Here is a 13,599-nt window from a genome sequence, read left to right as displayed (position 1 = left end):
AAAGTTTAGGGAGGAAAAAAAAAACCCACTTCTCTGAGCAAAACCACAAGAGGAAGCTGCTGAGGGGTTTAGGAAATGAGGATGACTAAGAAACGAGCTCAGCACTTCAGGATTCGTTATATAATCCCCGTTAGCACCCTTCTCCTCCACATCGCTCATGGATTTTGCTGTGCTCTGCAACTGAGGCAGGTGGCTGGGGGAAGTGGGGAAACAAACCCTCGTGTGAAACGCTGACGGATACAAGAGGATCACAGCAGTGGGAGTGGAAGTGTCTTGTGGTGGAACAGAAATAGCCCTGAGTGACAGCTCCCTCCTCACTGCCACTCCTCATAATAGCACTCCCATCTCTCATGTCCCACTTCCTCTGCCTGCTCCCACCATCTCTAGGAGGAGGCAGCCTGTTAACAGGTACTGTGGCCAGGGCTGCAGCATTGCCTTCCTGAAAACGCTTGTTCCAGCAAAAGTGGTGGGATGGCTGCACAGTGAATGTATCACGGTAATACAGCACCATCTAGGGTATGGAAAGGACTCCGCATGGCAAGCTGCCGTGGAAAACACGTAGCCATACCTCTTCTGACTGTGAAACTCAGGAACATGTTGAGACAAGCGGGGAATATCTGATTTAGGAACAAGCTTCTGTCTTATTACTTGGGAAAGTCTATTACACGGTTATTCATATGCAAGAGACATGTCATCTTTGGTTTGGTAGCAGGAGGACAAATAAAACCTTATGCAGAGAGCACCAGAACTGCAAGAGGTAGAAAGATCAGCTTGGAATTGGTTTTATTTAGTCCTTGGAAAGGTTTGCAATCACTGACAAAATTCTAACTCTAAAGGACCTACCTTGTTCCTTCCAGACCAGGCTAATGGGAATTAAATCCTGAAGTCAAGGACACTCTTAACATAGGACAAGTGGCCTATCGTAAAGTCCAAAGAACTTCAAATTAGACTCAAGCCACAAAGATTACCACAGAAGCGGCAACTTGATACAAAACAATTAAAATACCCAGGCAATTTTGCAAGCTGTTTTTAAAAGACATATTCCCTTAGACAAACAGCTATTGCCTTGCTACTAGGCCTTGCCTTGATCTTGCGGATAATGCCATCATTGCTACATCCATCACTGCATCAGTGAGTTGTCACAGATTTGCCTTTTGGCTTTGCAGCAAGCTGGGAAGGACTGTGATCAGGACCCTACTATCATGGTTTACTGGGCACAGGGACAGAAGCAGGAGGACAGCAAGACCCTAACACACTCTTACTGCGTTCAGATGTCTCTTCTAATGGGGAGTTGCATCTCTAATTGGTGTCCCCTTCAACCACCAGTCTCTGGTAACAGGAAAAAGCAAAATAATTGGACCCAGCTTGTGGCTTTGCTGCTGATGCACTGTTTCAGCATGCGATCCCACCTCTCACTCCAGACATACCCCTTTCCAGAAATATACCATTGCTAGAGAAATAGCAAGAATTTTGCTTTGAGAAAAGACCAGGTTTAGCCCTGGAACATTCTTGCAATGAAAATCAACTACCCATTATTTCAGTGAGAAGCACAAGGAACACTGATCCCGTGCCAGCTTTGCAGGGGCAGTTAATGCTATTCCTTGGGCTGATATAACTATCGCTGCTGCAACACAGGTATGTTTTGGTTCAACCTAGGTAACACTTAGCAAGGAAAGGGAACCTATAATTCGCTGTCTGTTCCAGCAGCTGAGAAAAGAAGATTGTTTTAAAAGCAGATGAACTAATAAATAAAAAGCCAAAAAAATGCTCTGATCTCTCCGAGCAAAGGGAAGGAACCCCCAGTGAGGACTATAAAAGGCTGAAACTCCTTAAGTACACTGACAGCAACAGAAAGTGCACCGGTCATGCTGTGCACGCCATAACCTTCAATGATGTTGGTTTAATGTGCACAGTGTAGCCATCACTGTAGCACAATGTGTATCTGGGAGCGAGATAACAATGAAACAGCTGGACGGGAAGTGACTAACAAGTACATCTGGGAGCTGCAAGGAGTTTGTGGAGGCAATAAAATGGAAATTATTTTGTCCCAAGACTGATAAGTGTCTCAGCCCACTTCAAACCACATGCAATTCTGCCCTCCTCTTTCCCTTATACTGTCCGAAGTCCTGGATTACATATCATAATGAAATTCCATGACAACTACACCAAGCTATATGGCTAATAAATGAAGAGCCCATTATGATCAAAGGGCAAAATATAGCTAGTTTCTTACGCCACCAAACAAAGCTATAGTCCTTCTTCTTTGGTACCTTGCTATGTATCAGAGAGGACCAGTACCCTGAGGCAGACAAACCAAGGCACAAGAGAGATGCTAGTTAGCACAAGTAAGGTGGGGGAGGACAAGGAGTCATTGCAAGTTTTGTCGCAGTAGTGTAGAGCAGCTCAGGGGGAGGTGTAAGGTATCACTCACTCTCTCCTGTTACATCTGTAATACACATGCACACAAAGGGATCTGCTGAAAGCCCTTTTCCTTCCCTGCTAGGAGAGCCAGTTAAATGCTGGATTTTAGCAAAAAAAGGTGGAGCTGGTTACAGAGGTACCTAGCTTAGGGAGATGGGGGCCAGCAAGTAGCTTCCCTTAGCAAAGCAGACCAACAAAGGCATGCCACAAATGACCAGTGGTAGCAAAACATCAGGAGCCAGGATACAGACCCAAACTGGAAAAATCCTTGGTAGTCTAGGCCCTCACAAACCCACATGCCTCAGACCTTGTGCTGCCTGTTGAGTCTAAGGACCATCATTCTTCTTTTCCTGTTGTTGCACTAGAATCACACGGCAAGGGTGAGGTAACAAAGTGGCCTGTTGCTCAGTCACATCCATTGACTACAGCATTGCCACTTTAAGGCAAATCTCTATGTTGCTCAGCTGGATTGCTTGTCCTGTTCTTGACAAGGCAAACATCTACCATTTATCTACAGAAGAAGATCAGGAAAAGGCTGATGTGGGGGTGAAGGAAAGAAGACAAAGATGGATGGACAACCCAATTAGAACATCTTGTGCCTAAAAAGCAAGGGCTTGGCAGACTTCTGGTGCCCTGTAGCTGCAGAATGGGAAGGGAAGAGTGCTTTGAATGAATTAAGTAAAGGACTAGCAGCCAAAATCTCAGAGGTCTTGGGCAAGTTTCAACTCTTTGTGTTCATTACCTCGACTGTAAAGTAAGGCTACTTCTTCAGGTTGTTTGAGGTAACATCACAGTTGCAATGACACAAAACCTCAGTCAGGCTTCTGTCTCTACACAGGAAACCCACACAGAAGTAGGATCCTCCAGTGTAGGCCATACGGAGAGTGGGAGCTGGACTCCATCCCATGCAGCACTGCTTCATCCTGCACCACTACGAAGAAAACCATCACTTGTCACTACATGAACTAACAAAGCTGAGGGCTACACCAAGCTTCACACCAGCCAAGCAGATGACTGTGTAGATGCAAAATAATGAGCTGGATCCAGTGCATATTATTTTATTTAGAATTTTCCATTTGTGCCTACCAGGGACACTAGAACTACTTGAACTACTAAAACACAACTGGTAAAAGCCTCAAGTCACCCAACTAAAAACAAAACACCACCGAAATGAAAGATGACACCATCATAGAAAGCCATGGCAGCCCTAAGACAAGCTCCTTGTAAGTTAATTGACTTCAAACCAACAACTTCCCTTCTTGCTAACTAATCTAACCAGCTCCATTCCCTTAAACACTAACTCCTGTTATATATGAGAGAAACCCTGGCTCACAACCGACAGAAGATGGTCACTGGCAGAAAACAGGAAAAGTTGACCTCCTTAGTGACATGCAGGATCATAGAATCACAAAAAATGAGGGTTGGAAGGGACCTCAGGAGGTCACATCTAGTCCAACCCCCTGCTTAAAGCAGGACCATCCCCAACTAGGTCATCCCAGCCAGGGATGGATGTCAAGCCAGGTCTTAAAAACCTCCAAGGATGGAGATTCCACAGTCTCTCTGGGTAACTTGTTCCAGTGCTTCACCACCCTCCTACTGAGAGAGCTTTTCCAAATATCCAACCTAAACCTCCCTTATTGCAATTTGCTAACACAGTAGTGTTAGTCAATGAGATCACGTTACATAAATTAGTACCTTCTGCCTGCCTGAAGTGAGTTTCAGGAGAAGGATTATCTTTATAGACCTGTCATGAAATGCTCTCCCCAAAAGGATTGTTTCTTTTTAAACTATCTTCTTCTTTATACTACAGACCTACATAGTAATTGAAGGTGTTGGATCCACTGAAATTATCTGTAGGTATTTCCAACCCACTCACTGAAGATTTGATGTCCTTCAAAGGAAATACTGAACTCTGTGTCACCTTGATCAATTATGGCTGCTCCTCCATTTCAGAGAGTCACAATCTCTTTGGCAGATAAGTTTTTATTTCGTACCATCACTATTACAAAGAGGTGCAGTGTGGTAGCAGCAATGTTTCGTCTTATGCTGGATTCAACACGCGACGATGAGCGCTCCTTTTTGCAGATCTTAACCAGTAATTCTGAGGGTGATTTACGTTCAATCAGTGTGGCTTATGGAATTGGGAGGGAGCAAAGAAAGGCATAATGGTAAATTTCAAAATACATTACATCAGAAAACTGATCTCACTCAAGATTATCCTTTAGAATAGTCTTGTCACGATGTTGCTGGGCCAATCTGTTTACTTGTCAGACCAGACAGAAGGCAAAAGAAATACATATGTACAAAGATAACACAAGAATCTTGCAGGATATAATCCTACTACTGCTTTTGTCAAGTGGAGGGGGTGTCACTTTGCAGTAGAAAGTAGCAATGTTTATTATGAGCTTGCCTTCAGAGTCAAAGACTTTCATAATTGCACCCCAAAAATTACAAGAGATTCTATTTGCCTTTCACTTTTGATCACTTCTGTCAGTCTATCATCTCTGCTCACGCTCCAACGGGGACACAGTTGAAACAAAAGAATGCAAGACAGAAAACAGCTTCCCAGCACATACTGTTACCTGTGCCCTTCAGATTCATTTCAATAATCCACATCCAATTTATTTTTTACCGTATAGATGCTTCTTATTTTTTCCACCTGACTCAACTGAACCTAGACTAGCCATTTTCACTTTCTGGATCTCAAGCTGTGTATGGATTTCCAGGGCTGCAGAGGAAAGGTTAAGAGTCAGCACAAAATTTTTTGTGAAGGTGATGGCGAATTGGGAGAGAGCAACAGAACTGTAACTGTTCACTCAAATTAAAGTCATATGAAGCACTGCATGAGCCCTTTAAAAAAAATCCCCTAGCACTACATTCAGGCTGTGAAACTAGCTGACAGCTTCACTTGAACCTTGCTACTGACAACAGTCATCTATAATGTATGAAGCTCTTCCTGATTAAAGCTTTTTTTTTTTTTTTTTTACCCCAGATACTTCTGTCACTGGAACATGCAGCAAACTGCACAGCGATGGCAGCCCCAGTTATAACAAGACAGTAATCCTTAAATCCAGAAATCAAGACTATGGAGATACCAACCCTAACAAACACGAAACTGGCAGCACGATAGGTGGGGAGAATTAACCTAATTTTTGGAGACTGCACAGAGCACCCTGAAGGCCTATGGAGTGCAATCAAAATGAAGCTGGAGCTACCTAAAGACTTACTCTCTACTAGATTATAGCCCCTGGGATAGTTCTGCCTCCTCAGTCAAATATCTGTGGGGTTCTGGGTATCCAACTAGCTTCCCAACCTGCTCTTTATTACACTCAACAAATTTCAGCCCCAGGGACAGCAGCTGCCCAGGGAGTCTGACAGGCAGGCCAACTGCTGGCCTAAAAGCAGAAACATTTTACACACAGCTGCTCAGCCAAGAAGGTTTAACTGTTGTATAAAGGAACCACCCGCGTGATGTCCTGCCTGCAAATAGGGCATTTTTTTGGCTCTGGAAGGGCCTGGTAGCACTCGTCACATGAGCAGACATGCCCACACTCCAGGAAGACGCAGGATTTGATGTTACTCAAACAGATGACACAGGCATTCTTGATAGTCTCCACGCCTTCCCCACCCTCCAAGTTCATTTCCCGCACACGCCTCTCCCGGGTCTGCCTGAACTCCTCTTGCATTTGTCGCAGGCGCTGCTTCTCCCGACGGTGCTGGTACTGCTTCCTCAGGATGAAGAAGAGCATGGCACAGGTGGCGAAACCAAAAATGACTGTCAGGATTTTCCAGAGCTTGACTCTTGATTCTTGCTTCTGGAGCAAAGCCTCAAAGCTCAAGCTGCTCAGATAGTACTGCATGCCCTGCTTGGGGGGCTGCAGCTTAATAAGGCTGTTGTCAAGGACCAGCTCTCCCACCCCTGTTAATGTTGCTCCGATCTTCAGCATCTCTTCCGTTTCCTGGATGCCTTTGGGACGTTCGCCACTAATATAATGGCCAATCACATCTGTGAAGGACTGGATGGAAGGGTGAAACTTCTCATACACTGTCTCCAAGCTGATTTCTGCAGCATCCATGGGCTTCATCACCCTTACTGCCACACCACCTGAGTCACCATGAGGCACCAAGTCAAAGGCAGTTGTGTTGGTTCTCTGGTGAATGATCTTTTCATAGTCGTTCCTGGGAAAGGATAAGTGACAGAAGTGAAGCCAACACAGACCATCAACTGGCTTATCTGATGAGCAGAAGCATCAGTCGCTTCACTGTAGATAATAAGTAGCAGGGAAGTAGGCATCTAATCTGCTTTGTAAAGGTTTTGGTAAACATATCATTTTCAAGCCTTATGCACACCTGCGCAGCAGAGTTAAATGTTCTTCACAAGTTACGCTAAGCATTAAGCAATTTCTCTTCAGCACCAGGAAAAAAGTAACACTGCACAACAGAAATTACTTCTAGTCTTAAAGGAGTGATATCAACGTTGCCCCTCTCAGATGTATGAGGGATACCACTGACATACTGAGGCCTCAGTAACACCAATCTGTTGACAAAAAGTGCGAGAGCACCAAGTACTACATTAACTGCCCCTGTAACAAGCGTCTGGACACAACTGGAATTTCTGCAACTTTCTATTCTTGCTTTAATTTGTTCAGCTCTGACAAGGAGTTTGGGCAAAAGTGTTTTGTTAGTATTGTTTGAATCCAATTTAGCGCTTGCCCTCAGCAAAAGTTTCTTTGGGTTGCAATAATTTTAAAGCTGTTTCCTTTTGCAGTGGCATTGTCCAGAAATGTGCATACAGCCCTCCTTTTATCGTAACAGTTCTCCTTCTCTCTTCCCTATTAAGCAAGGGGATGCTGAACTTCTAGCAGCTTGAGCATGACACTCAGCTATATCTAATGCCATCTAATCTTCCACATGGGTTTGCAACTTTGAAAATTGTTATGTCACAAGAAGCACAGCACAGCACAGCACAGCACAGCACAGCACAGCACAGCACAGCACAGCACAGCAACAATTTTAATACACATAATCCGATTAAGTGAGGTTTTGTCTAGGTTCAAAGACTGCAGTGATGCTCTAGTTCAGCTATTTCTGCACCCAGCTGCAGGTACTGAGCCTGGAGAATCACGATGTCACAAGATTTATCATTTGAATTGCATGATAAGTCTATTATTAAGACCTCATTTTACCCGAGGGATATTACCAAGTTCCGGCCATTATTCAATAGGAACAACCTACAGCTGTTGACAAAGGCTCTTAACCTAGCTATCTTGGATTATTGTAATTCTTTACTTTCTAGAGCCCCTGTGTATACTCTATTAAGGTGGTAACTCACCCAGAACAAAACAATGTGTAGCGTATTTAACAGCTATACTGGAGCAGCAACACATTCTGAGTGCTGAATCTTTACACTGGCTTGATAAATTCTGCATTGATTTTAGAGTTTGCAATTTAAAGCCATGATGCATGACCCCATTCACCTGTATGACTTTGCTGCCTCATACTCCATGTAGTTCTGTGCTCTCTGAGAAGGCCATACGTTTGAATAGCTTTAGTTAAATACTCAAAACCACAGGAGAAAGGGTGGTTAGTAATGATTCTTCCCAACCCTACAAATAAGAACATCCTTCTAGCTGTAAACAGCTGCTGATGTATACTAGAGTTCAACAACAGGGCAAGAAAGCAAATATGCCTTATCTATTTATTTACACCTACTGACTTGAGGCTTTATTGTACAGCATTCAGGCTTTGCAAGTAGTATACTCCCCTAAAGCTCAGCTTGTTTCTAGTCCTACTGCTAAGAACATAAGAACTGCCATACTAGGTCAGACCACAGGCCCTCCTAGCTTAATATCCTCTCTTTCACAGCAGCAGACAGTGGTTTTTCAGGGGAAGGGTGGCAGATGACAAAACAAAGAGCAATGGTCTCAAGTTGCAGTAAGGGAAGTTTAGGTTGGATATTAGGAAGAATTGTCTCACTAGGAAGGTAGTAAAACACTGGAACAGGTTACCCAGAGAGGTGGTGGAAGCTCCATCCTTGGAAGTTTTTAAGACCCAGCTAGACAAAGCTTTGGCTGGGATGATCTAGCTGGGGAAGGTCCTGCTTTGAGCAGGGGGTTGAACTAGATGTGACCTCCTGAGCAGCCTTCCCACCCTCATTTTCTATGTTTCTATGATTTTAAATCCAGTAGCAAACCATAGTGTTATTCAGTAGACTCATTATCAAGCCTTTCTGGGTAGAGCAAGATATAAATGTAAATACTACTACTAAACTGAAGCTGCACTACCAATTTTTCTCCCGATTCCTTTTTTTGGGCATATGTTTTCATCATAAAGCCAACAAAGGGTGCACAAATATCTGGATATTTTCAGACAAGGTTCTTTGGGTACACGTGATATCTTTTGTTAGACCAACTAAATAGCTACAACCAACCACCCCAAAGCATGGATATTTTTGTGCCCTGAAGAAAGAAGGACCTACCAGAGATGGGTTGTTCGATTCCAAACCATTTTATGCTCCTGTAGCGTCAGTCTCTGAATTACTCCCTTGTAATTGTCCACAAACTGGCTGTTGAGAGTTTCTTTAACAGAGCGCACAACACCTGAAAGAGACCAACAGAGCCATGCAGAACTGTAAAGGCCTTTCTACAATGTGTTGTTATTGTTAAACATTATTTATTTTTTAGTATAAATAAAATTAGCAATGCCAGAGTTAATCCTGCTATATAGTAAAGGAATGCTATGGATTAGACAGTCAAAGATACAGGTACGAGGATCTGAGATTTAGTGCTTAGGCTTGCTAACCACCACCCAGGAGAGTAAGGCCTATTGTGTGAGATGGCAGTGGACACAAGGTAGTCAGGAAAACAAAGACACTGTTCTAGAGTGGCTACTAGGTTTACCTTTTAATGGATATCCTTTATTTTGTATCTCTTTGGGATTATACAGCCCCAGAACCTGGGAACTATTTAGCATATGTATATGCTGAAATGGAATTCCATTACCCTTTTGAATTACATTTATGAATTCAGGGTTTTCTTAACCACACTTTTGATTCAGTTACTTGAGAGATGCTGGAAAAGAGTTGTTGTTTTTTAAGAGAAGGACAAGCCAAAAGGAAGAGACTGGTATTTATATTTAGAACCCTTTAATGCAGTGCCTCCCAACCTTTTTTTGTACCAGGACTCGATGGCCAGTCCCAACCCAGCAACCCTCAGTCCTGACCCACTGCCCCCTGCCCCCAGTATGTGGGGTAGAGGAGAGGAGTATGTGTGAGGAATGGGGGCCCCCAAGCAGCCCCTTGAAGGCTGGCACTCTGCCTGCGTGCAAGGGAAAAGCCATGGTTTCACACATTTTTCTCCTTTAAAGGAGAATTCATCTTGTTGATCCATCGTTAAAGTTTGCTTTTGACCCTTTCATATATTCTTGCAATCCACTTTTGGGTCGTGACTCATGGGTTGAGAAACACTGCTTTCGTGGACTAAATGCTTATGTACATTACCTTCAATAACGGCATATGGAACACATTTTCCTGGTGCTTCCCTAAGGATATTCTTCAAGTCTTGGTCTAGATTAACTTTCTTTGCACCCTATATAAACAGAGAAACACACGGATGAGTAATTATAGACTAAAGGGGTGTTATGTACGAGATACAAGGAAGATTTCTCATTGATAACTAATTTCTGAAGATCATCAACTTGAAGGCAGAAAGGAAGATTTTGAGAAACAAAGGCCAGTTTCCTGCTGTTTCACAATAGCTTTTTCATCTTTTTTCTACTCCCATTTTATTGCTCTTATTAATATATTATATTATTAATAATGCCTTCTTAGTTATCACTTTTCTTCACATATCAAAGTACTCTATAAAGCAGGCAAGTGTCATCCTCTTTATTTTGTGAATGGAGCATCTGAGGCAGAGTTAACACTATAAAGTGACTTGTTAAAGTCACTCAGTAGGCCAACAACACAGCTGGGAATAATATCCAGGGGCATGTCTACATGAGACACTTAATGCACAATAGACAGACTGACTGCATTACAGCGTCAAGACAAAAATATACTATTAGGCTAAGACACACTAGTTTTAGCCTACTGCGCTTTAGCCGTCATGAAAAAAAATGTGGGATCATACTAATATGCAGTATAGCAACCTACTGTGCATTTACCATCATGAAAAAATGTGGGATCATACTAATGTGCAGTATGGCAGCCTACTGCGCATTTATTTAGTACAGGCAGTCCTCTACTTACAACGTTCCGAGTTACAATGTTTTGTACTTACAATGTTTCTAAATTGACACCCTGTTTCAACTTTACAACGCCAGTTTCGACTTACAATGCTTGATCCAATGCAATGCCATAACAGCAAAAAAGTTCACTGCGTCGCTCATCTCCCTGGAGAACATCTGTCCAAATTTCCTTGGACACTTTAAGAAAGCAGCCAAGTCTCCAGAAAAACCTGTAGCCAAGACTCCTGAGAAGACTCCAGCCAAAAACCCTTCAAAAAGTCCAGCAAAGTCACCTCAAAGAAGTCCTTCCAAATCAATATGATTGCTATTTGCTATATAAATATATTAAGGTAGCTATATTACTCATCTATAATTGATCCAGTACAAAATTCTGGCGTATTTTAGGTGAAAATAGGGTATTGGGCCTTGGTTAAGGAACTAATCCTCCATTTATAACACTGTTTCTTATGAGAAAATTGGTTCCAAGTTGCAACATTTCGACTTAAGGCACAGTTTTCAGGAACCAATTGTGTCGTAAGTCTGAGGACTGCCTGTACTTCCTTTTACAAGTAGGCACTGCACATTAGTGAACATGTAGACATGCCCAGAGTCTCCCAAGTCGGAGCCCTGCAACCTGTTGATCAGACACCCTGAACACTTTCTTCCTGACACCTTAAATCAGCCACTGGGAATTACTTGCATCAATGCAACCCTCTAAACAATCTCAGCTAGCTGTTTTGGGGTTTTTTTCTTCCTACCAGCCAATACAGTGAAACAGTCCTATACCAGTGTTAACATATGGAATGTACAAAAGGAAACACCACTGGGAACAGGAGAAATGCTCAACTTTCCCAAACAAACCTGGGAGCTAAAAACAAACAGTTCAGACAAATGGACACGCAACGTTTCAGTGAAGAGAGGCATCCAAATAAATGCTCGTTAAACCGCACAACCCCTCCACCCTTTTAAATGCTGTTTTTAACACCTTAATGTCCTAATTGGGAAGGCAGCACATCTTGTCATCAAAAAAAATGAAACTTCCCTGCAACTGACCTTGAGGCTATGGGCCACTTTGGATTTCTGTCGGTAAACTGAGTACAGAATCGCCGTGAGAGCCGAACTGGTGACCAGGAAAATGACCTGGCCTGTCGAGGGGCGCCCCCCGCTCTCCATCACGAACAGTCAGACTTCGTGGGTGCCTACAGAGGAGGAGGAGAAGAGGGCAGTTATTGCCGATCAGCTCTTTGCAGACAAAACCATGTTCGCGTTGCCGGGCTTTGCGGCAGGCGCGCGGACCTCTTCAGTGGGGAGCTTGTGAAAACCACGTTGACAGTGGATTTGATCTGAAAATACACAGGACAGAACCAGGCGCCGTGTTGGGCTGGGATGTGTCCTGGCCCAGCGCATCCGACTGATCCCCCGGCCCGGAGCCGGAGGCGCCAGTTCCCGTATGCCCGGGGACTCCGGGGGAAGGCGAGCTCCGGCGGAGAAAGGAGCGACGCCCGCGCACTGCGGCCCAGCTGAGGGCAGGGGCAGGCAGCACTGCACCGCACCGCACCGCGGAGACCCAGCTGCCCACGTGCGGGAGAAGGACACGAGAGACACTCACCACTCCGCGGCCCACCCGGGCCTTCCGGGTAGGCTTTGCTTCCGGCGTTGCCTGGTGACGTGTTGGCTACGCTCTGCCCGCGAGCAGTAGAATCCCCAGCCAAAGCCATAGAGAGGCAGGCTAGAAGGGATCCCTGGGGTCCTCCAAGGCCCCTCCCTGCCGGGACTGAGCTGTCTGCATCCCTTGCCTACCTTGCCCCAGGGGCTCAGGGCTGGGGTTCTGCCCGTCCCGGCTTTGCCCTTGGCCCTGGCCGTGCTGGCGTGGGAGAGTGCACCCTTGGCCATCCTCTTAAGACAAATCTAGGCACCCAAAGCCAATTTTGCAATGTGGTGTCCATATTTTAGACATGTAAATCTGCGTTGAGAGGCAGATGTTCAGAGGTGCTGAGCTGTGAGTCCCATAGAAGATTATTTGCTCAGCACCTCCAAAAATGCTGAGGTCCAGGGCAGAAGTCTTCGCCTCTTGCACCAGGCCAAGGGCATGTCACACCTCTGGCCCTGGCATGTTGGAGACAGGGGTCCCTTCCTGTGTGCCGGGCATGGGCGCAAGGCAAGGGGCCTAGTCAGGGCATCCGTACTCGAGCACTGAACTAAGGGGCTTGGTTTTGGCCACCCCCCTTGCCAGCATAGGGTGGAAGGGAAATAAGGAGTGCAGAGATCAGCAGCTTTTGGTTAGGAGCCTGGATGTGGCATCAGGTGCCTATGTGAGAAGGGTGAAGCTGGGAGCAGGATGAGGAAGGAAGGCAGCCATGGGCAGGCTTTGCTCTGGCCATTGAGCTGGATGCAGTCACGCCACAAGCTTCGCACCATCATGCATCCTGCCATCTGTGTGCTGCAGTGGGCATCGCTGAAGAGGAAAAATTTCAGGGGCTCATCAAGAAGCAGTCAATCCCATTCCCTTCATTCAGCAATGCTCAACCGGGTCCTGTGGCAGCTTGGGGTGCTTGGAGATCCTTTCAAGGGTGCCGCAGGATGCCACACCATGGTAGCACGGTTAGGTGTGCAGACATGATTTCCAAGATAGACTCAGAGCTTTCAAACAGGAATCTGTAGTGTTGAAACCTTCCTGATCTGCTGGGGTCTTTCTGAGTTCTTTGCAACAGAAGAATTGCTCTGTTATTTTTCAGGCAAGGTTTTTTGAGTAGACGTGATATCTTTTATTAGACCAACTGAGTAGTTGGAAAAAAAGTTAGAAAAACGTTCTATTATTTTTCTGCAGTCAACAAACTAGGGGGTCAGTACATGCACCTACAGGAGGCCTCAAATGCCTCTACACAAATGCTCGCAGTATGGGTAACAAGCAGGAGGAACTCACCCTCCTGCTGGCTGACACTAGCCCAGACA

The 13,599-nt window shown here is 44.8% G+C and overlaps 1 protein-coding gene across 3 annotated transcripts; it reads right to left on the bottom strand.

The window, feature by feature from the left end:
* Nucleotides 1-4,385: 4,385 nt before the first annotated feature.
* Nucleotides 4,386-12,328, bottom strand: MUL1 (mitochondrial E3 ubiquitin protein ligase 1). Of its 3 annotated transcripts, none has more exons than XM_019511895.1 (5): nt 12,257-12,328; nt 11,701-11,846; nt 9,920-10,007; nt 8,900-9,020; nt 4,386-6,600 (listed from the first exon to the last, which is right to left on the bottom strand). In XM_019511895.1, exons 2-5 carry the CDS (start codon nt 11,818-11,820, stop codon nt 5,862-5,864), a joined length of 1,068 nt encoding a protein of 355 aa, XP_019367440.1. In that variant the 5' UTR covers nt 11,821-11,846; nt 12,257-12,328; the 3' UTR covers nt 4,386-5,861. The 3 variants fall into 3 exon arrangements, with proteins under 3 accessions (XP_019367440.1, XP_019367442.1, XP_019367441.1); XM_019511897.1 differs by lacking the exon at nt 12,257-12,328 and adding an exon at nt 12,201-12,211; XM_019511896.1 differs by lacking the exon at nt 12,257-12,328 and adding an exon at nt 11,944-12,135.
* Nucleotides 12,329-13,599: the final 1,271 nt, after the last annotated feature.

The sequence above is a fragment of the Gavialis gangeticus genome, unplaced genomic scaffold (assembly GCF_001723915.1).
Source record: "Gavialis gangeticus isolate Ggan-Ray unplaced genomic scaffold, GavGan_comp1, whole genome shotgun sequence".
NCBI lineage: Eukaryota > Metazoa > Chordata > Crocodylia > Gavialidae > Gavialis > Gavialis gangeticus.
The sequence above is the reverse complement of the archived record's forward strand: the minus strand, read 5'-3'. Positions and strand labels throughout refer to the sequence as shown.